General features: G+C 48.2%; 1 protein-coding gene across 1 annotated transcript; it reads left to right on the top strand.

Moving 5' to 3' along the window:
• Window positions 1-6,633: 6,633 nt before the first annotated feature.
• Window positions 6,634-7,587, top strand: LOC125098854 (mitochondrial fission factor-like). Its single transcript, XM_047728043.1, is given in 2 exon segments — window positions 6,634-7,307; window positions 7,310-7,587. Coding segments are annotated over 2 exon segments (858 nt in total). The 5' UTR covers window positions 6,634-6,727.
• The last annotated feature ends 16,683 nt before the right edge of the window (window positions 7,588-24,270 follow it).

Here is a 24,270-nt window from a genome sequence, read left to right as displayed (position 1 = left end):
CTGCCTCCTTGGTCCCATCTTGTTTCATTTTTCCCTCCCTTCCCCCCATGACCCCCTGCCCTGCTTCTCAAATTCCTCATATCAGAGAGATCATATAATTGTCTTTCTCTGATTGACTTATTTCGCTTAGGATAATTACCCTCTAGTTCCATCCACATCATTGTAAACGGCAAGATTTCAGGTTTTTATGATGGCTGCATAATATTCCATTGTAGTGCTCACCATCACTCGGCATCAGGGAAATACAGATCAAAACCACAGTGAGATACCACCTCACACCAGTCAGAATTACTAAAATGAACAAGTCAGGAAATGACAGGTGTTGGCAAGGATGGGAAATGACAGGTGTTGGCAAGGATGCAGAGAAAGGGGAACCCCTCCTACACTGTTGGTGGGAATGCAAGCTGGTGAAGCTGCTCTGGAAAACAGCATGGAGGTTCCTCAAGAAGTTGAAAATAGAACTACCTATGACCCAGCAATTGCACTACTGGGTATTAACCCCAAAGATACAAATGTAGTGAGCCTAAGGGGCACATGCACCCCAATGTTTTTAGCAGCAATGTCCACAATAGCCAAACTATGGAAAGAGCTTAGATGCCCATCAACAGACGAATGGATAAAGAAGATGTGGTATACATATATATAAATGGAATATATGCACCCATTGAAAAATGAAATCTTGCCATTTGCAATGACGTGGATGAAACTAGAGGGTACTGCGCTAAGCAAAATAAATCAATCAGAGAAAGACAATTATCATAGGATACCAATGACGTGAGGAATTTGAGAAACAAAAAGGATCATAGGAGAAGGGAGGGAAAATGAAACAAGACAAAACCAGAGAGGGATACAAACCATAATAGACTCTTAATCTCAGGAAACAGATTGAGGGTTGCTGGTGTGGAGGGAGGTAGGAGGGATGGGGTGTCTGGGTTATGGACATTGGGAGGGTATGTGCTATGGTGAGTGCTGTGAATTGTGTAAGACTGATGAATCACAAACCTGCACCCCTGAAACAAATTATATATTGTATGTTAATAAAAAATGAAATTTAAAAAATAAAATAAATTAGTGCATCCTTTTCTAGTAATTTTTTTCAATCCCCTTTCTGCCTTTAAAATCCTTCTCTTCCTGCAGCTCAAAGGGGCCCCCTTCTTTTTGCTAAATCAGCTGTTGCCTATTTCATGAATTATTCAATGAAGCCAATGGGATTGGGATTTTTTTAATTATTTGGTTGAATTTTTTTGAAGATTTTATCTATTTATTTGACAGAGAGGGAGATAGTGAGAGAGGGAACACAAGCGAGGGGAGTGTAAGAGGGAGAAACAGGCTTCCCACTGAGCAGGGAGCCCAATGCAGGCTCGATCCCAGGACCCTGGGATCATGACCTGAGCCAAAGGCAGACGCTTAACAGCTGAGCCACCCAGGTGCCCCTGGTTGCATTTTTATTAACAAATTACATAGTTTGTTTTTTTTTTTAAATAGACCTCTCCCATAAGAATTCCAAATAATAGATGTAGATACTCAACCATTCATCCAGGAAATGGAACTAACTCCCCTCTCCTAAAGTCTGGGCTCAGAGCAGTGTCTTCCTGCTCATGGGAAAGAGTATCTTCATTGCGGGGAAGCCTGACCAACACTGCTTCAGCCAGGTGACCATTAACACGGACAGTGATAAGTGTTCCTTTGTTATAAAGTAATGACAAAGCACTTTACCTCCCTGATCTGCCTCCTCAAAACCCATAGACCCAGTCTAATCATGAGAAAACCGGGTAAATCCCAATGTGGGACTTTCTACAAAATGCCTGAAAAGTCCTCCTCAACACTGCCAAGATCACTGAAATAAAGCAAGTCTGAGAAACTGTCTTGGCCAAGAAGATCCTAAAGAGACATGATGGGCACATGTCACGTGCTGCCCTAATGGGATCCTGGAGCAAGAAAGGTAGAACAGAGGGAACCTGAATAAAATATGGACCTTAGCTAAAAATAACATATCAAATGAGGGAGAGAAGATGCAACATGGGGGGTTAAGGGGTAGGAGAAGAGTAAATGAAGCAAGATGGGATTGGGAGGGAGACAAACCATAAGTGACTCTTAATCTCACAAAACAAACTGAGGGTTGCTGGGGGGAGGAGGGTTGGGAGAGGGGGGTGGGGTTATGGACATTGGGGAGGGTATGTGCTATGGTGAGTGCTGTGAAGTGTGTAAACCTGGCGATTCACAGACCTGTACCCCTGGGGATAAAAATGTATTATATGTTTAAAAAAATAATAATAAAATTTAAATTAAAAAAATAATAATAACATATCAATATTTGTTAATTAATTGTGACAATTTTGTAGAAAACTAGAAAAAGAAGAGAAATTGGGGGCACCTGGGTGGTTCAGTCAGTTAAACATCTGCCTTCAGCTCCTGTCATGATCCCAGGGTCCTGGGATTGGGCCACACATCGGGCTCTCTGCTCAGCAGGAGACTGCTTCTCCCTCTCCCAGCCACTCCCCCTGCTTGTGCGCTCTCTCTCTCTCTCTCTCTGTCAATTAAATAAATAAAATCTTTAAGAAAAAAAAAAGAGGAGAAATTAAAGGTCTTCCAACTGCTGAAAAACAACTTTGTTGTTGGTGGGAAACTCAAGGCTCGTGCCTTGGGCATTGGGTCTTTATGTCTCAGAGAAGGAAAGGCACACAGACCTCACTGTGTCCCTGGGAGGAGGGAGCCCAGGAGTCACAAATTAATCACACCATTAATTACCCATCCCCAAAGAACACACTGGCTTATTTTCCAATCTCTTCTCTCTCCTCTACGAAGAGCAGAGACCAAAGGTGTGCATGGTAAGGAAATTATTGCTCAGTGAAGCAGTGGGAGGCTCAAGGATTATTCCACAACAAAGAAGCCACATGTGGCAGGGTTTCTGGGTCATGCATTGGGCTCCCCAAGACTGCCCACTGGGAGACACAGTTGCTCCTATAGCCTTGATTTTTAACAAGTATGTATATCAAAAGGTTACATTCTAACCAGAGGCTGAAGGACTGTAGGGCCAGTGTGCTATATGGCTGTTGTGGCCAGGGCCACATTCTATGTTTGGGGGGTTATGACCTCTCTTGGCAGGCAGCAGTCTGTGAGGGAGGAGGTGCTTGTCTCAACCACACAGATGCTGGAAATGGAAACATCCCAAGGGGCTGTCTATACTGCCCATGGACCTGTTAAATCACAAGGAGGACAGTCACCTCAATAGTTGGCCATGGGGGTTGTCAAGACCAAGGATGGCCTAAGCCAGAGGACCAGAGATGCCTGCCAGGATGGTCAGAGACCAAGAGCTGTCCTATCTACTGACTGACCACTTGAAAGGGATGAAGGATCCAGCCAGCGCCAGGAGGACCTCACCAGCTGAAAGAAGGCTGCCACTGCACCCAGTCCTATATAAATCCACACGTGCTACTGACTGCCCTCGTGGGTCAGGGCTGTGCTGGAACCTGGGGCTGCCCGGGCAGAGTGGGGCCAGGAGAGAGCATGGAAGGACCTTGCACAAGCTCTAAGGCGCTCCACAACCCTTGACTGGGCTTGGGTTATATTTGAAATAGTCAGTGACCAGGAAGACATTTTGTTCTTAGAGACCAGGACTTAGGGGCAGAAAACCAACACTCTAGCTCAACTCCTTGATGCTCGGGTGACCCTGGGCAAGTCTTGTCCATCCCAGAGGGCCAGAGAGATAAAAGAAGGGGAAGAAAGCCAGTTACCCTTCTACCTAACCCCAAACCTGACCCTGAACCTGATCTTGACTCAGAAATAGACCCTGGCCCAGTCACTGACCCTAACCTAGACCCCTGACCCTGATCTCAAGTCTGGCCCTGACCACAATCCATGACCCTAACCCTAACCACCTAACGCTAACCCTAACCATAACCCCGAGGAGAGAGATGTAACAGCTCTATTTACTCTCACAAAAGTTACGAAAGCTCTAAATATCAAGTTTTTATAGGATTGTCACAGAGGCAAGTAATCACACAGAGGAAGAAATTCCCTTTGTGCAACATTTTTCTTGTGAAAGGCCTTCTTTGTAAGGCTATTTTGAATACTGTTCAAACTGCATGGTTAAAACAAATCGTAGTAACACAGAAATCACCTATCACTGTATCCTTTGTATATACATATACGAGGTTGGCATGGGCGTGGGCAGGTGGAAGGCACTGCTGGGGCATGGAGACCAGTGACACATTCTTCTGGACTGCAGTCTGTCAGCACTTGGTGTCATCAAGCACACATACCCACAGCATGGCCCTCCCGCCCCAGGCAGTTTGGGGGCTGTCGGAGGGCGGCTGGGAAGGGAGGTCATCGCAGCTCTGTAGGTGGGAGTTAGGAGCACCCTCTGGCGCATGATGGGGGTGATGGTACAATGAACAGGGACTGATACCAGAAGAGTCCTAAGCTAGGGGTGCAAGCGCAGCTCTAAAGCCGGATAACGCGTACGTACATGAGAAGCACACGCACACAAACCTCCCTGCATGGCGTACCAGGGCACGTTGACTCAGGTGTCCAAGAGGCCTGGCGGAATGTTAGAGAGGGTAGGAAATGGAGTGGGAAATAAAATGAAAGCCAGGCAGGAGGATGGCCTGTTCAAAGAATTGTGAAAGAAAGGGGAGGAGATTCAACAGTTTTTACACCCACAGTTCAAGCTTCTCCTGACAGAACCAGAAGATCCCACAGCACTGGGTCCAGGTGACTTGCAGCCACAATCCCCTGGCCCCTGGAGCCACATCTGCTGTCCAGTCTAGCTGTGCCACCCACAGCTCCCTTCATTCCTCACCACGATTCCGTCTCTGCCAACCGCTGAGGTTGCTGCTGCTTGAGGACGTGAGTTTGGGGGTCTTGTTTATTTGTTCCATTGAAGTGTACTTGACACACAATGCCATACTGGTTTCCGGTGGACCACATAGAGATTGGACAACTCTCTGTTATACTGTGCTCCCCACAAGGGGAGCTCCCATCTGAGGACATGAGTTTTGATGCCAAGGACCAAACAACATGGTCAGATGGCAGGATCAACAGGTGCATTCTGGCTGCAGAGGGAGCCGCTTCTTGTCACTGGTTCTGGGACAAGACCAGGTGGAAGCTGGGCCATTCTTGGCAATGCATCTGGAAGCACTTTTGGGTGGTTCACAGATGACACAGGTGTGGAGAGTGAGGTGACCGGAAATGGGGAATAAGATCTGCATTTCATTCTTAATGAGCTGAGGAGGTACTGATCCTGCTGGCAGAGACAAGGCATACTGACACAGTATCTCCCAGTGTGAAGACTTTGAGTGCCATCTAGGATGTGTTAAGTTTTAAATGCCCTTTAAGGACTCTCACAGCACTGAGAAATTCTGCTGTAGAAAGAGCCAATTGGACAGTTGTTGTTGTTGTTGTTGTTGTTGTTGTTGTTGTTGTTGTTTTCTGAATCCAAGAGAGGTGTTTAACTCTCTTTGTGGTGAGAGCTATTTGGGACTTCCAAACCCCACCGTGCCATGATGCAGTCCCTGACCACTTAAGCCCAGCCTTAGGACATCCGTACTTATATAGAAAAACAACTGGCCCATATTGTCCTGCATTTCCAGGACTGGAGCCTCCTGGGGGACCAGAACCTTCCAGGTGCAAAAGGGGCCTTTGCTTGCCACAGCACATCCTGGGGGCCCAAAGTACACAATGACACATGGCATAAGGAGGACAAATATACCGGGAGGATGCTGTCATCTGTGTGAACCAATATGGCCCTTTTCAGGGCAGAGGTGGAGAACATTTAGTCAAGGGATGTGGACCCCAAGCATGTCAAAGATGCTGGAGGGCAGTGCTGCCCAACGGAGCCCTCAGCCCCCCCATGCAAGATCTTCCTAGACCAGGACATCATGAACTTCTGAGAGCATTGGACAGTTTGTACAAAAAAGAGACATTTCCCCATCAAGAACCTGAGCAGCAACCACTAGCTATGAGGTAGGGAAGCTCAGAGATGTGGTTGAGAGAGACTTCTGCCATTTCCAGAAGAAGGGTCACAAGAGAAATTGTGTTACTGAGTCCAGTCTGGGACCCACACAGCTTGAGATGATATCTGAGTGCAGGATCTATTCATGATGGGGCAGATGGCCAGGATCTCCAAGGGGAGTCCCAACTGGAGGTGTACCGAGATAGCACAGAGATACCAACTGCGGCCTCAGTTATGACCGAGGCCATCCAGAGAGAGGGTACAAGAACACAGAAGGGCACCTACTGCAGGGCACAAACATGACCGACAGGCAGAGAGAGAAGGGCCTCCGAAAAGCAGCGGCCAGAGAGTAAACTGAAGGCCTGGGGGGAAGACGTTTCAGGAAGCAACTGGCAGTCTCACGATCAAAGGTGAAATCCAAGTGGCTGGTAGAAAAACATACAACTTATATCAGAAACGAAGGGCTGGTCTTTCTAATATATAAAGAGCTTTTAAAAACCCAGAAAGGTTACCTGGTGGTACAGTTGGTTGAGTGTCTGACTCTTGGTTTTGGCTGGGGTCATGATCTCCGGTCCTGGGATCCAGCCCTCTGTCAGGCTCCACACTCAATACATAGTCCGCTTAAGATGCTCTCTTCCTCCCCTTCTGCCCCCACTCCCAACATGCATGTGTTTTCTCTCCCTCTCTCTCTCTCTAATAAATAAATAAATATTTTTAAAAATCAAGAAGAGCCACTGCGGGCCGCTCCAGCTGGAGCTTTGCTCGGCCACCTCCATGCATTTGGCCAACAGGCTCTGGGAGCGCCCACTGAGTGCCCTGGGAGCCAGCGGTTGGTGGCCCTCACCAGGTACCCTCCAAAGGGTCCAGGGGGACAGAAGTGGCTCTAAATCCAGCACAGGAACATTGAAGCCAGTTAAAGGATTTACCATGAAGCACAGAAGCAGGTGGCGCCAAACAGCGAGCCATAGCCGGTCCGCCTTCCGCAAGTGGGGCAGGACTTCCTTCTCCCACTGCTGCTGGGTGGCGATTTGTCAAATTCAGTGTGAAATGGAATACACTGAAGGCATTAGTCAGCAAATGAGGGTCCCGGAGGAATTAAAGGTAGCACCACCAAACGCTGACCTGGAGCAAAGATTCCAAGAAGGAGTTCCAAATGCCAGTGTCATTATGCAGGTTCCAGAAAGGACTGTTGTGGCAGGACGTGACGAAGACATTCCATTTTCAAGACCAGCCGATCTTGAGCCTATTCAGTCAACTCCCATCAACCCTCTGGCACTAAAAACACCACCTCGGGTACTCACACTAAGAGAAAGACCACTGGATTTTCTGGATTTAGAAAGACCGCCTCCGACCCCTACGTTGGTAGGCTAAAAAGAGAGCACTCTAGGACTGAGCGTGCTGTTCACCAAAACGGACAGCTGCTCAGAGCGGACTGCGGGCACGGCACGTCACTTACAGACGCAACAACAGAAGGAGCTTCCGGTGACGTGACTGGTGACGCAGCTTCGTTAAGACGACAGATAATCAAATTAAATAGACATGTACAACTTCTAGAAGAGGGGAACAAAGAGCGCAATGCAAGAGATATGGCCGTGTGTTCAACTACTCTAATGTTCTGGCTGCTTAGTAGCTAGTTCTACGACTAGTCCTGCTAGTGCTCCTTAGTACCTAGTTCTTAGTAGCTAGTTCTTAGTAACTAGTTCTTAGTAGCCAGTTCTCCAAAATAGGGTCTCAATAGCAGGAAATATAAAAAAAAATTGCAAAAAAAAAAAAAAATCAAGAGGAAAAAATGCTTTAAAAAAAAAAATAGGGTGCCTGGGTGGCTCAGTGGGTTAAGCCTCTGCCCCACATCAGGCTCTCTGCTCAGCGGGGAGCCTGCTTCCTCCTCTCTCTGCCTGCCTATCTGCCTACTCGTGATCTCTGTCTGTCAAATAAATAAATAAAATCTTTAAAAAAAAAAAAACATAAATTGGGGGCTGGGTGGCTCCATCAGTTAAGCATTCAACTCTTGATCTCAGCCCCGCATCAGGCTCTCTGCTCAGTGTGGAGCCTGCTTTCCCCTCTCTCTGCCTGCCTCTCTGCCTGCTTGTGACCTCTCTCTGTCAAGTAAATAAATAAAATCGTTTTTTAAAAAAAAAACGTAAAAATTGGGCACCTGGGTGGCTCAGTCAGTGAAGTATCTGCCTTTGGCTGGGGTCATGATCCCAGGGTCCTGGGATCGAGCCCCATATGGGACTCCCTGTTCAGTGGAGAGCCTGTTTCTCCCTCTGCCTGCTGCTCCCCATGCTTGTGCTCTCTCTCTCTCTCTCTCAAATAAACAAATAAAATATTTTTTAAAAACACATAAGAACAGGGCGCCTGGGTGGCTCAGTTGGTTAAGTGACTGCCTTCAGCTCAGGTCATGATCCTGGAGTCCCGGGATCGAGTCCCGCATCAGGCTCCCAGCTCCACGGGGAGTCTGCTTCTCCCTCTGACCTTCTCCTCGCTCATGCGCTCTCTCACTGTCTCTCTCTTCTCTCAAATAAATAAATAAAATGTTAAAAAAAAAAAACACATAAGAACAGACAAAAGACATGAACAGATTTATTCACAGAAAAGACAGTGCAGGGGCGCCTGGGTGGCTCAGTGGGTTAAGCCACTGCCTTCGGCTCAGGTCATGATCTCAGAGTCCTGGGATCCAGCCCCGCATCGGGCTCTCTGCTCAGCAGGGAGCCTGCTTCCCCTCTCTCTCTGCCTGCCTCTCTGCCTACTTGTGATCTCTCTCCGTCAAATGAATAAATAAAATCTTTAAAAAAAAAAAAAAGACAGTGCAAATAGCCCTTGAATATTTAACAAGACATTCAATTTCACTCACAAAAAGATAAATGCAAATTGTATCACCCTGAGGCCTCATCAGTTATTTCTCACTTACCAAACTGACAAAAAATCCAAAATGTTGACCAAATCCATGGGTGATGCTATGGAAGAACAGGCCCTCGGTGCATGTCAGCAACGCAGAACAATAGGCTACCAAACTGGCTGCGTCCCGCAGAGTTAAGATACATCTGCCTTTGACAATCCCACGACTAGGAATCTAACCTGAAGATTTGCCTCCACAAATAAAAATAACATATGCATTAGCTTCTCACTTGGAGCAGTATTTACTTGTCAAAGGCAAGATGTTAGAAACAACCCAAATGACTATCAGTAGGAACTGGTCAAATACGTAGCTACATCCACATACCATAGTACTAGACTCCACAGCAAGAAAGAGATGTGTCTCTGTGTGGGAAGGTGAAGGGGTCTCCGAGGTATGAGCAAGCACAGAGCAGGCCACGCAGCATGCCAGCTTCTCTGAGAACAGGGGAGTGAATAAGAATGCACGCATAGACATTCTCTTCCAAAATAAGAGTACACCAGCATTGTGTGTGGAGAACAGCACAGAGACATGGATGGAAGCAAGACACCCAGGAACTCGTCTTTTCTTTGAACCATGTAAGCAACTACAACACACGCACACGGCATTTCCAGGTTGCTCCCTCTGAGTGTCTTGAGTTCTTGTACGTCTGCCGCTGGGTAGAAACCCGTGGGGAGATAGGGGTGAGGTACCTGCCACTCCAGGCTCCCCGCTGCTCTAAGCACTTACTGCAGCCAGGCCTTGTCCAGGGCCCTGTAGCTGCATCATTACTGTAATCGTCACACAATCCTGCAAACCAAATATGGCCAATCCCAGTTCCTCCTCAGGTGAACAAGATGAGGCTCAGAGAGGCTAGCTGACCTGCCTGAAGCCACGCGTCTCCCATATGGCAAAGCTAGATTCTTGCCTAGGTGGGGCTCCTGTCCTTGCTGCTTTCCTAGCCAGAGCCTTCTACCTGCTGGCTCACCCTTTGGCTCAGCCCCAGGCTGCTTCTCCATCTCACTCACTCCCCCAGTGACCTCATTCAGCCTAGTAGCTTCAAAAGCTTTTATATCCCGATGACTCCCAGATTCGTCCCTACAGACGGTACTTCCCCCAAATTCCAGTCTCATATGCAAATGCCTGTTCAACATTTCTACTGAGTGTCCAGTAGGCTTCCTGAGTATAACATACCCAAACCTCAGCTCCTGATGCTTCCTAACAGCTAGCTTTCCCAGGCCTCCCAAGCTCAGGAGATGACACCGTTGTCTTCCTGGTTGTTCAGGCCAACATCCTTATGTCACACCCTTCACCCAGCTTCTTGGCACAATGTGTGGGCTCCACCTGGACACTGGCTCCAGAACGTGACTACTTCTCTTGAGCCCCGTTGTTAATTTTACTGGTGGGAGAGTCTGGGTTGTGTGAATGGAGGTTTTGGTTCTTGGATCCCCCAGGAAAGATTTACATGAGGATCCACGCTCAAATAAAGACAGCCAGAAGGAAGGGAACAAGCACAAAGCAGTTTATTAAAGACAGAACACTCTCTGGGGCACTGGGTGGCTCACGTGTCTGCCTTCAGCTCTGATCATGATCCCAAGGTCCTGGGATCGAGGCCCCCATTGGGCTCCTGCTCAGCGGGGAGTCTGCTTCTCCCTTTCCCTCTCCCTCTCCCTCGGTGCTCTTCCTCTCTCTCCCTCTCTCTCTCTCTCTCTCATTCTCTCTCTCAAAGAAATAAATAAAATCTTTTAAAAAAAGAAAAAAGGCCAGACACTTTCAAGAAGGGAGGGTGGGCAAGCAGAGAGATGGCAACCACAGCGGGTTAGGGATGTCTTTTCTTTTATGTTTACAGAGGTTACGGGTCATAGCCAGGGCGGTCTCTGACTGAGGTTGTTTCCAATCACCCAAGGGACTCCTACTGGTTGGGAGGGGGAGTTTTTGGCCCTACAGGTTCTTGCTGGAGCTGTCAGGGCTATCTTTCCCCATGGGGGAGGTAGAAACCGCAATGTAAATATATTATAATGAAGCTATAGGTTACCCGGGGGCAAAGGCTGAAGAGGAGAGTGCCTGTTCTGCCGCTGTGGCTCTTGGCCTGTCAAAACCCCAGGGTGTTGAAAGCCACAAAGTCAGGATGTTGTGCCCTCAGTCTTCTAAAGTCTCACCTACTTATACCACCTTTGCCTCCAGCTCCTGTCTACCTAACTGCCTGCTCATCACTACTACCTGGCCAAAACCAGTTTCACCTCTCACCTCGCTGGTGGCACTGATTTTAATAATGAGAATTATTAAATTGTGCATGGATGTCTCTCTACTAGGCACTACTCTTAAAAATTCCCCTTCGTTAACTCTGTACAAATAAAATTCAGCTGAGTAAATTTGAAGACCTAATTGGCTATATTAAATGATTTGTGAGTCAGGCAGCATCCCATCTAGCAAACAGAGAAGAGTTTCCCTGAGTTAAACATAGGAAAGGATTTTAAAGGCAGGGAGGAGGAAAAAGGAAATTATTCGCAAAGAATCCTTTATTTTAGGCAAGGTCACACACCTAAGGGGAACAGAAGACATCTATCAGTCTCCTAATACTCACCAACCGTGTTGACTGGTTGAAGGTGACAGTCCTGGAGACTTGAAACTGCAGTTACATTAGATAATAAGTCTTGGTTTACTGACTTGGGGCCTGGGTGGATACTATTATTATACTCAGTTTTAGACGGGGAGACTGAGTCATAGAGGTGTTCACTGACTTGCCCAAGGTCATGCAGAGAGAAGTCTTGTTAAATAACAAAAATTCAACAGAATAAATTGTAAAGCTGTACCGGCTTTCTTAAATGACTCGTGAATGGAGCTTCATTCCATTTAGCAAATAGAGGGGCATACAAAATGGGAGGTTTTTATAGAAAGAAGGTGGCCCAAGAAACTTATCAGCAAAAGCAACAGATTGTTCCAGGACACTTTCCCTTGGGTAAAAAGCAAAGGTATCATGCAGATTACCTGGTCTTTCTTCAGAGGATGGAGAGGGCCCACCTGGCTGACTCAGGGATGCCAGTGAAAACTCCTGAATGATGGGCTAAGACTCCATTTCTGGGGGAGGCTGGATCTGCAATTAGATTAGGTGCCCAGGGGCGCCTGGGTGGCTCAATCATTAAACATCTGCCTTCCGCTCAGGTCATGATTTCCGGGTTCTGGGATCGAGTCCCGCATGGGGCTCTCTGCTCGGCGGGGAGCCTGCTTCTCCCTCTCCCTCTCCCACTCCCCCTGCTTGTGTTCCCTCTCTTGCTGTGTCTCTCTCTGTGAAATAGATAAATAAAATCTTTTTTTTAAATTAGATTAAGTCCCCAGCCTCAATTGGGTCTAAGCGACCCCACTTGGGGCTGGTAGTTTTCTTTTTAACTGTTTCTTACCGGGTTGCCCCTCTATAGGCCATTTTACACACAATAACCAGAGTCGTTCAGTTGGAGCGACATCACATTTGGGACATAGCCGGTCACCCGTCTGTTAGTGGACTCCCGGGCTGCCTACACAGCCTAGTTCGCAGCTGGTGCTCAAACGCCGTTGAAGCAATGGATGAGACGGTGCGTGCGGGCCCTCCGTGCGGTGGTGTCCAAGGAGAGCGGGCGACACGTCATGTAGGTGATGGGCACCTCACGTAAACGCCCCACACCTCAGGCGCACAGAGAATGAGGCCTCTGCCAAGGGCGCCTGGCCCACCCTGGGAGGGAGGGAGTCCAAAGACCGCCCCCGCCGCAGCCAGGCGAAGAAGGCGGAAATCTGTTTCGCGAGTGGGTACCCTGCTGACAAAAGCCAAACAGCCAACAAGTAGAAGCCCGACTTGGCTCCCCAAGGCTGCGCGAAGAAGGCAGAGCGGCACTGACTACACCTCCCAGAAGGCTCGGCGCATCCTCGGAAAGGACTCGCACGACGCAGGAGGCGCGACGTCTTCTGGGATTTGTAGTCCGGGGGCCAGCCGGTCCGAGCGACTCCTGGGACAAAAGAAGCGGATTCTCCTCGGGTGGGTCCCCCAGCTTGCAGGGCTGGTCCCCGAGACGGTGGAGGGCCGCGGGCTGCGGGAGGAGCGTTCAACAGAGAGTCACCGTGCTCCCTGCACGCCCGGCTCTGCTCGCCCTGAAGACAGACGGGAGCCCGGCCCTCCGGAAGCCGGCCCTGCGCGGAGGCGGAGTGACCGACGCCAAAGAGACCAGAAGGCGGGCAGAGGGCGGTCCTCGCGGGGGCGGGGGCGGGGGCGGGGGCGGGCCCCTCTCGGCCGCCGGGGGAGGAGGGGAGGCTGCGGGCGGAGGGGCGGGCGCCGCTGAGAAGACAGAGGCGCGGAGGGACCCGGAGCTGACCCGCGGGCGTGCGAGTCAGGGACGCGCTGCGGCTGGGGCCAAAGCAGAGGGGCCCAGGGGGACACAGGGGGGTCGGATTCCCACGGAGGGGCCAAGGGGGACACAGGGGGGTCGGATTCCCACGGAGGGGCCCAGGGGGACACAGGGGGGTCGGATTCCCACGGAGGGGCCAAGGGGGACACAGGGCGGTCGGGTTCCGACCGAGGGGCCCAGGGGGACAGGGGCGTCGGGTTCCGACCGAGGGGCCCAGGGGGACACAGGGGCGTCGGGTTCCGACCGAGGGGTGTAGGGTGCGGCGAAGGGGAGCAGTTAGCGGGAAGGCCAGAAGTCGGCCCCGGGCAAACTCGGTCCCGGGCCGCGGAGGTGTGGAACAGACCCGGTGTGGGAACCGAGGGTTCAGAATGGGTTTCAGGCTGTACTTGGGCGCAGGTCGTTCCTTTGGGCGGAGGATCCTAGGCGAGAGGTGGGGAAGTAGGTCATCAGCGAGGGCAACTGGACTCAGTCCTTTGGGGGACCTCAGGGAGCTGGAGGACAGGCCTCTGACTGGCACCCTGGCACGGAGGGTGACCCGCATCCCTCTCTGTGAGGAGGCGGCTCCCGGGGCACGGATTCTGGCACTTGGACAGGCACATTCCCGTGACCAGAGAAAGCCCTGGGTGCAGGAAGCCGGAGGCGGGCGTGGAGGACAGGCGGGCGGGGTGTGCGCGGAGAGCCGGGCGCGCAGGCAGAGTACGTGCGAGGGGGAGCGCAGGCGAGGCAGGTGTGGAGCCAGCGGCGCGTGTCCGACCCCGGAGATCAGCGCAGTCGGGGTGGACGGCGGAGAGGTTCTCCTCCGCAGGAGGAAGAAGAATGGGGAGAAGACACGGAGAAGCCAGGACCAGGGAGATGGGAGGAAAACCCGGAGCCGGTGGCGTCCTGGACACCCAGTGGGAAGCAGTGACGAAGGTGCCAGCTCTGCGGCGCGTGCCGTTTGCCGTGCGGTGGTCGGTGACGACCTTACCGTCGGGTTCTGGGGGGTTGGGGGGGAAGCGCGACTGGACGAGGTTCGTTCTTTCTCGTAATAGCTGCTCTCGTTGAAATCACACTGGTAATCTAAACATTGACATCTGAATGTAGAGAACCGCTGACCAGGAGAGCTGGTTCATTTTTAAATGTTCATTTTCATAACGAAGGGCTAAAAGGCTCCTCCAGGCCCTCCCACGGCCCAGGTTCGCAGTCTCCGTGGCTTGACCTCACCTGCCCTCTCTTCTGTGTCAAATTCCTTTTCAAATGACACCACATGAGTCTCTGCCTCATGACCAAAGCCTCAGAGGCCACATCTGGAAGTCAGGAAGGGGAACAGGGACAAGTGTTGGCCTCAGGTTCCTGAGCTGCGTGCCAATTAGTTGCTGCCTTTGTGGCAGGACAAGCAAGGTCCCCAAGTCTCCTGGGCAGAGCAGGGAGGGGCTAGGAACATTTTTCTGTGAAATTACCCCAGACCGCCATGGCCAACCGTACCTGGGCCTACAAAGAGCACTGTCCACCCTCGCAGGCCTAGAGTCTCTGGAAAGGGTCCCAGGGAAGAGCTGCACTTAGAAAACCCCTTTCTTCCCTCCAAGTGTGTGGGGAAGAGTCTGTGTGAAAGGGGAGTCTGCACAGGCAACCGAGGATGGGTAGGGGTAGCGGTTAGGGGTTAGAGGTTGGGGTTGGGGCTAGGGTTAAAGGTTAGGGTTAGGGTTAGGGTGATTGGGGCATGGGCACATGTGGGGGAGCAGTATATTCTGTGTGTGTAACCTGTGGGTGGGGTAGGGTCCTTGTGGACTGAGTGTTATGGGGCAAGTGTGTCTGGGCGGGAGAAGGGTTACCTGTATGTGTGCGAAGAGATACCACCTATGTTCAGCCATATTATAAGAATGTGTCTGTGTGCAAGGTCGTGACAAGGTCAGCATGTGTGACACTTAGCAGTGCTGCGGCTGGGCAGGTAATTTTTTTTTTAAAGATTTTATTTATTTATTTGTCAGAGAGAGAGAGAGGGAGAGAGAGCGAGCACAGGCAGACAGAATGGCAGGCAGAGGCAGAGGGAGAAGCAGGCTCCCAGATGAGCAAGGAGCCCGATGTGGGACTCGATCCCAGGACGCTGGGATCATGACCTGAGCTGAAGGCAGCTGCCTAACCAACTGAGCCACCCAGGCGTCCCTGGGCAGGTAATTTTATTGACTAAGAATGTCAGTGTGGAGGTGTCCTCCTGTGGCTGGGGGAAGAGCTCAGTCTTTGCATGCTCCCCTGGGTTGAGGGACTGCCCATGTGCTCTGGGCATGGAGCATTCTGTGTTCCATCCTTGAGGGGCGGAGTCTTGGGGTGGCTGTAACACCTGGTTAACCAGCAGCCCCAAGAAAGTGACTTGATATCTGGGGTGCCATGGGGAGCAGATGGGAGGACCACTGGGGGGTTTCCCTGGCCCAGAGTGCTAAGCTGCAGCTGGGCAAGGCCTCGGGGGCTCCTGCAGACAGGTCTTGTGCTCACCCTCAGGGTCTCATCCTAGCTGACGGAGGCTGCATGGGCCTGGTGAGCTGCTTGTCCACCTGCACTACCGTGCTCCCCTGCACTCCCTGTCAGGAGAAGTGAGTGGGCCTCCCAGAGGGGAGAGGAGTGAGTTAGTGGGAGCCAGTCAGTGGCGACCCCTTCTCACCTGAGTCTGGGAAATCAGTCAGGGTTCCCCCTTTGAAAGGCACAGCTGGTTTTCAGACAACAGTGTCGCATGTGGTGGGCTTTAGGTTTTTATGGGTGACTGAGTGTCACTCCCCGTTTTCATTTGGCAGGATGCCATCACAAATACCACAGATGGTGTGGTTTCAAAACAGAAATTATTTTCTCACAGTTCTAGAGGCTAGGAGTCCATTTCTGTTATTCAAGTCACCCGGTCTGTGGTGTTTGCTTGTGGCAGCCCAAGCCATTAGACAGTGGTAACCAAGAGAGTCAATTTAACCTTTGAGCCTCAGAGCAGTGGAGAGTCTCCAGCCCGACTGTGAGACTCCAAGTCCCCGTCTCAAGCAGGTTCAGCAGGGATGCTGTCTAGATGGCAGTCCTGCCTGTAGGGGAGGAGAGGTAGGGGGACAAGTGGCCCCTGCAGAGAGGCTGATCACGGTTGGTGGGGTAGCTCCGTTTGGGACAGACCAAGCCTGGGTGTCTCCAGCCTCCAGATGTGCGGCTGGAAATGGAGCTTCAGGAAGGCCAGTGGGGGAGGGGTCATTGAAACGCCACCGTGTGGGCCGTGCAGCACCCCGTCCTGAGGAGCACCCCTCCACGGACTCGTCTGCAGAAGTCCTACCGCACTTGCCCACAGGTCCACCTCTGCCTGTCAAGTCCATCGGCACACAGGACACTTGTTCAAAAGCAAGGGGCTCTAACTTGGAGAGAAAGGAGGGAGCAAGAGAGAAGACTCACATGGGGTGTGACCCTCTGGCCACGGTCCCCCACCCCAGTAGGAGAAGCACGGCCATGATTTGGTGAGACTGTAGCATCCACTCTCTGGAAAAGCAGACTGATGTCCTGCCAGCCCCAGCAGATGAGTAGGGGTACCTCATCTGTTTTCAGCAGAAACCAGGCTAAAGCCACTCCTTTCTAATGCCCCTGAGTCCCAAGCCCCCTTCTCCTCCCCTGGGCCCCCAACACACCCCAGGTCAGAGCTCCTAAGGCCCCGTCTCATTTTCTTCCCAGCAGCCCTCCTGGAAGTGAGTCATTGAGAGACGGGGAAGGAGGAGGGGTTGAAAAGTGGAAGGAGAGTGTAATGCCCCCACCAGGCTATACTCCAGAAGAGGACACCAGGGTGCTAACTGCACAGACACAAGCAGATACCAGCATGGCTCAGGCAACCTGAGAAAAAGGCAAGCTGAGAAAAAGCAGCAGGTAAGGAAAAGCCCAGGGGAGGAGGGTACCATGGCGGTGGGGCATGCCACAGCTGGGACAGCTGAGGACATGGCTGGGACATCTGGGAACATGGCTACCTTCAGGCATTCCCACCTCCGCAATGCAGTGTAGGAGCTGAGGCCTCAGCCATGAGCATGGTCCCATAGACTGGGCACCACAGTGGCTTTGGGGGCATGATTGCAGCTTAAATACTTCACCAGGATAAGAGGAAGGGAATGTAATTTTTTCCAAAGGAGGAAAGGTGAGTTTGGTGGCAGAGGAGCCTAGGGAGAGCAGAGAGGAGACATGGAAACAATGGGAGAGTGGCCTGGCATTTACACAGCATGCAACAGTCTTGGAGGAACTGCTTTGTGGAAGCTTTGAGAGGCTCTGGGCACAAGCAGGGGACATCAGTTCTAGATGATGTAAGCCCCTCATGACTCTGTCCCTGATCAGAAGAACCGAGGCAGCCATCAGGCCTGCCACGCTGTCAAGATACTGATGGAAATGTGAATTAGAGAGGAGCCCCAGGGAATCTCCAGGGACATCTGAGAGCTTGCAGTGGGTGGGACTCAGCTGGTGTAGACTCCCTGCCTGCTAACTCTCCTCTGTAAGGACAATCTGTTTCATCTCTACCTTCAGGTATTTCAATATAACTGACTTCTTCTGGTGGCTATTGTGTCCAGGATTGGGAGAGTCTAGTGCCTTTCCTGCAGCGTGCTTTATGCATTCCTTTTCTGGACAAGTGGCTTCCATTCCCTCACCTCTCCCACCTCTCATCACTGCAGTCAGGGTCTGGTGTGGTGATTAGCAGCCTTCATGCAGCCACTCCCAGACAATCCTCCTCCCTGACTTCTGAGCAAGGGTCCCAACCTTTGCTGACTACACAATCCTTGTGAGATCTTCCAAATGTCCCTCTGGCTTCCCTCCTCTGCCCAGGGGCCACTGCCCCCACAGGGAAAAGTTCCCTGGCTACCTTCAGAGCTTTGAAAACACACACACACACACACACACACACACACACACACACACACACCCCACCAGAGAGTGCACGCATGGCTTCAACCACTTGTGGCTTCAGTTTGCTCTTACCCACCCCCTAAATATGCATCTACACACCAGACTCATGTTCTAATGAGTCTGTTCTAATACATATTCAAACTGCCACTCAACACCTCTGCTTGGATGCCCCACAGAGAAAGAGAATGGACGCTTTTAGTGCACATCCTCTCCCTGTAATAAACTGTAACTGTGAGCGTAGCAGCTCCTCTCAGTCTTGAGGGCTTCCAGCAAATCCTTGAACCTGGGGGTGTTCTTGGGCCCCAAGGAGCAGTTTCAAGCCACACTGTGCACTTGCACCTTCCCTACTCAAGCCCATCCTCCCTCACCAGGTCCAGTGAAATTCTCCCCCTACCGTCTCTCTCTCTCTCTCACTCTCTATGCTCCAGCCATACCAACTTTCTCTGTCCCTGAAACATGCCAAGCTTGTTCTGATTCAGGGTCTCTTCCACCAACCCCCTTCCACCTTCGAATGGCTGACTCTTCATCATCAAACTTCAACTCAAACGTCACTTCCTCACATAGCCTTTCCTGACCTTACAACCCAAATCATCCCACCTCCCAGGCCCTCTTTCTGTCAAGCCATGGGTCAGGGTTAAGGTCTCATCTGAAGGCTTGACCTGAAGAACTTCTCTTCCAAGCTGAGTCTCGTGGTTGTGGTCAGGTCTGGTCCCTTGTCACATGGGCCTCTTCATGGGGTTGCTTCGCAACATGGTAACCAGCTTGCTCAGGGTCAGCATGAGGCCAAGGTGGAAGCTGTAGTCTTTTTTTTTTTTTTTTTTTTTTTTTTACTGAGGCATAGTTGACATAAAACGCTATTTTGGTTTCAAGCATACAATGTAATGATTTGATATTTGTGTGTTTTGTGAAATGATCACCACAAGTCTAGTTAACACCTGTCACCATATATAGTTACAATTTTTTCTTGCGATGAGAGTTTTTAAGATCTACTCTCTTAAATCTACTCTGTCAAATATCCAGTACTGTATTATTAGCTATAGCCACATGCTGTATATTACATCCCCATGACTTACTTTTTTTATAACTGGAAATTTGTACCTTTTGACACCCTTCACTCATTTCACCTCCCCACCCTCCACCTCTGGCAACCGCACTGATCTGTTCTCTGCATCTATGAGCTCAGGAGGTTTTTGTTTTGTTTTTGTTTTTAGATCTCAAATATAAGTGAGATCATACAGTATTTGTCTTTCTTTGTCGGGCTTACTTCACTTAGCATAATTCCCTCAAGGCCCATCCATGTTGTTGCACATGGCAAGACTTCATCTGTTTCTGTGGCTGAGTAATAGCCACAATAGTGTGTGTGTGTGTGTGTGTGTGTGTGTGTAATATCCCACATCCTCCTTATCCATTTTTCTGTCTGAGGTTGTTTTCATGTCTTGACTCTTGTAAATAATGTTGCAATGAACATGGGGGGGTGCATATATTTTTTTCAAATTCGTGTTTATACTTTCTTTGGAGGAATACCCAGAAGTAGAGTTGCTGGATCATGTGGTATTTCTATTTTTAACTTTTTGAGGAACCTCCGTACTTTTTTCCACAGTCAGTTGCACCATTTTGGATTCTCACAACACTGTACAAAGGTTCTCCTTTCTCTACATTCTAGTCAAGACTTGTCATGTATGAGGTCATATTTCATTTTGATTTGCATTTCCCTGATGATGAGTGATGTTGAGCATCTTTTCATGTATCTGTTGGCATATGTATGTCTTCTTTGGAAAAATCTGTTCAGATCCTCTCCCATTTTTTTCATTGATTGTTTGTGTTTGCTATTGATTTGCATGAGTTCTTCATATATTTTGGATATTAACCCCTTATCAGATATATGATTTGTAAATATTCTCTCCAACTCCATAGGTTGTCTGTTCACTTTGCTGTTGGTTTCCTTTGCTGTGCAGGAGTTGTCCAGCTTATTTATTTTTGTCTTTGATCCCTTTGCTTCTGTCATCAAATTTAAAAAATCATCACCATCACCAATGTGAAGGAGCTTTCTGTCTATAGTTTCTTCTTTCTTTATGGTATCAGGTTTTACATTCAAGTCTTTAATCCATACTTAGTTAATTTCTTTGTATGGTGGAAGAAAGTGGTCCAGTTTCATTCTTTGCATGTGGCTGTCCAGTTTTCCCAACACCATTTATTGCAGAGACTGTCCTTTCCCCATTGTATGTTCTTGCCTCCTTCGTAGTAAATTGATTGAGCATATATGCATCGATTTAATTCTGGGCTCTCTGTTCTCCTCTATTGACCTATGAGGCTATTTTCATTCCAATATCATACTGTTTTGGTAATTATAGTTCTGCAATATAGTTTGAGATCAGGGAGCATAATTCCTCCAGGTTTTTCTATCTCAAGATTGCTTTGGCTATCTGGGGTCTCTTTGGTCCCATACAAATTTTAGGGTTGTTTGCTCTATTTCTATGGGAAAATATCACTGGTATTTTGATAGGAATTTCATGAATCTGTAGATTGCCTTGAGTAGTATGGACATTTTAACAATATTAATTCTTGGGGCACCTGAGTGGCTCAGTCAGTTAAGTGTCTGCCTTCAGCTCAGATCATGATCTCAGGTTCCTGGGATGGACCCCCGTGTCCAGCTCCCTGCTCAGTGGGGAATCTGCTTCTCCCTCTCCCTCTGTCCCTTCCCCCATTCATGCTTGCTAGCACTCTCTCTCTTTCACTCTCTCAAATAAATAAATAAAATCTTTTTTTATTATTTTTTTTAAAGATTTTATTTATTTATTTGACAGAGAGAGATCACAAGCAGGCAGAGAGGCAGGCAGAGAGAGGAGGAAGGAGGCTCCCCGCTGAGCAGAGAGCCCGATGCGGGGCTCGATCCCAGGACCCTGAGATCACGACCCGAGCCGAAGGCAGCGGCTTAACCCACTGAGCCACCCAGGCGCCCCAAATAAATAAAATCTTAAAAAAAAAAAAACAATATTAACTCTTCCAGTCCATAAGCACGTCATATCTCTCCATTTATTTCCATCATCTTCTATTTCTTTCATTACTGTCTTATAGTTTTCACCTTCAAATCCAAAACAGTTCCCCTGAGCATGAAATATCTTTCCATTTGTTTGTGTCATTATCAATATCTTTCATCAGTGTTTTTACAGTTTTCAAAGTACAGATCTTTCGCCTCCTTGGTTAAATTTATTCCTAGATGTTTTATTTTTCTTTTATTTTATTCTTTTTAATAGAATTGTAAATGGGATTGTTTTCTTAGTTTCTCTTTCTGATACTTCATTATTAATGTACAGAAACGCAACAGATTTTTCACATTGATTTTATATCCTGCATCTTAACTGAATTCATTATTAGTTATAACAGTTTTTAGTGGGTTTTCTATATATAATATGTCATCTGCAGATAGTGACAGTTTTACTTCTTCTTTCCAATTTGAATGCATTTATTTGTTTTTACTGCCTAATTGTTCTGTATAGGACTTCCAATACTATGTTGAATAAAAGTGGTGAGAATGAGCATTCTTGTCTTGTTCATGATCTTAGAGGAAAAGCTTTCATCTTTTCATTGTTGAGTGTGATGTTAGCTGTGGGCTTGTCATGTATGGCCTTTATTATGTTGACATATGTTCCCTCTACACCCACTTTGATGAGGGCTTTTTTTTTTTTAATCTTAAATGTATGTTGAAATTTGTCAAATGCTTTTTCTGCATCTATTAGGATGATCATATAATTTTTATCCTTCATTTTGTTAATATATCAATTGATTGATTTGTGAATATTGAGGCATTTTTGCATCCCTGAGATAAATCCTGCTTGATCATGGTATACGATCCTTGATTATACAAGGGTTACTGAATTCAGTCTGCTAACATTTGGTTTGGGATTTTTGCATCTATGTTCATCACAGAGTCTGCTTGTCCCTCTCCCTCTGCTCCTCCCCTCATTCTCATTCTCTCTCTCTCTCAAATAAATAAAATCTTTAAAAAAAAAGAAAAGTCTGGGGTGCCTGGATGGCTCAGTGGGTTAAAGCCTCTGCCTTCAGCTCAGGTCATGATCCCAGGGTCCTGGGATTGAGCCCCACATCAGGCTCTCTGCTCAGCAGGGAGCATGCTTCCCCCTCCCCCACCCCACACCCACTTGCCTCTCTGCCTACTTGTGATCTCTGTCTGTCAAATAAATAAATAAAATCTTTTTTAAAAAAAAGTCTTTTTTGTCTGCTCTCAGTGTAGCTAGCCCAGCTTTCTTTTGGGTACCATTTGCATGGAACACCCCTGTCCATCCCTTCACCTTCAGAGTGTGTGTGTGTGTGTGTCCTTATATCTAAAGTGAGTCTTGTAGGCAGCATATAAATGGGTCTTGTTTTTTTATACATTTAGTCATGCTATGTCTTTTGACTGGAGAATTTAGTCCATTTATATATAAAATAATTATTTGATAGGTGTGTCTTATTTCCATTTTATTACTTGTTTTGTGGCTGTTTTTGTAGTTCCTCTCTGTTCCTTTGTTCTCTTGCTCTCTTCCTTTGTCGTCTGATGAATTTCATTAGTGCTATGCTTAGATTCATTTCTCTTTATCTTTCGTGAACCTACTATAGGTTTCTGGGTTGTCATCACCATGAGGCTTACATATAATAGCTTATATTTTAACACTCTATTTTAACTTATAATAACTTAAGTTTGAATGCATTCTAAAGTTCTACATTTTTAGGGGCGCCTGTGTGACTCAGTCAGTTAAGCATCTGACTCTTGGTTTTGGCTCAGGCATTGACTTCATGGGTCATGGGATCAAGCCACAAGTCAGGCTCTGTGCTCAGCAGGGAATCTGCTAGAAAGAGTCTCTCCCTCTGGACCTCTTCTCTCTCTCTCTCTCTTTCTGTCTCTCTCTGTCTCTCTCTCTAAAATAAATACATAAATCATTTTTTCTTATAGTTTATTTATTTGAAAGAAGGATCATGAAAGAGTATAAGCAGGGGAGCAGCAGAGGGAAAAGCAGGCTCCCCACTGAGCAGGGAGCTCAATGCAGGGCTCAGTCCCAGGACCCCAGGATCATGACTTCAGCTGAAGGCAGACACTTAACCGACCAAGCCACCTAGGTGCCCCAATACATAAATCTTTTATTTTTTTAAAGATTTTATTTATTTATTTGAGAGAGAGAGAGAGAGAGCATAAGAGGGGAGAAGGTCAGAGGGAGGAGCAGACTCCCCACAGAGCTGGGAGCCCAGTGCGGGACTCAATCCCAGGACTCCAGGATCATGACCAGAGCCAAAGACCTGAGTCACCAACTGAGCCACCCAGGCACCCTTACATAAATCTTTTTAAAAAATAAATCTCTACATTTTAACTCTCCCGCATACAGAGTTTATGTTTTTGATGTCACATTTTACATCTTTTTATCTCCACTATGACTTTGGCCCTTAACTAATTGTTGCAGTTACAGCTGTTTTAATCACTTTTGTCTTAAAAGTGGTTATGTTTCCAGTGAGATTTATACTTTCATATGTTTTCTTGTTCATACTTAACATACTTTCTTTTGAGCTTCAGGAACTCCCTTTAATGGTTCCTGTGAGGTCAATCTAGTGGTAATGAACTCCTTTAGTTTTTGCTTGTCTGGGAAACTCTGTATCTCTCCTTCAATTCTGAGTGATAACTTTTCCAGGTAGAGTATTCTGGGTTGGAAGTCTTTTTTTCTTTCAGCACTTTATTTTTTTAAGTAATTTTTTTAAAAAATTCTAAGTAACCTCTATGCCCAATATGGGGTTTGAACTCACAACCCCAAGATCAAAAGTCGCATGTTCCACCAACTCAGCCAACCAGGCACCCCTTCAGTACTTTAAGTGTATCATGCCACTCTCTGCAGGCCTGGCAAGTTTCTGCTGAAAAATCTGCTAATACTCTTGTGGGGGGTTCCTTTATATATAACAAGTTGTTTTTCTCTTGATGCTTTTACTATTCTCTCCTGTCATAATGTGTCCTGGTGATGATGTCTTTGAGTTCATCTATTTAGAAGTCCATTTGCTTCCTGGATCAGAATGTGTGTTTCCTTCCTCAGGTTAGAGACGTTTTCAGGCATTACTCCAGATAAATTTCCTGTTACTTTGTCTCTCTCTCTCTTCTAGGAGCCATATAACATGTATGTTAGTGCACTTGAAGTCCCTCAAGCTATCTTTACTTTTTTTTC

This window comes from Lutra lutra, chromosome 4 (assembly GCF_902655055.1).
Source record: "Lutra lutra chromosome 4, mLutLut1.2, whole genome shotgun sequence".
Taxonomy (NCBI): domain Eukaryota; kingdom Metazoa; phylum Chordata; class Mammalia; order Carnivora; family Mustelidae; genus Lutra; species Lutra lutra.
The sequence above is the reverse complement of the archived record's forward strand: the minus strand, read 5'-3'. Positions and strand labels throughout refer to the sequence as shown.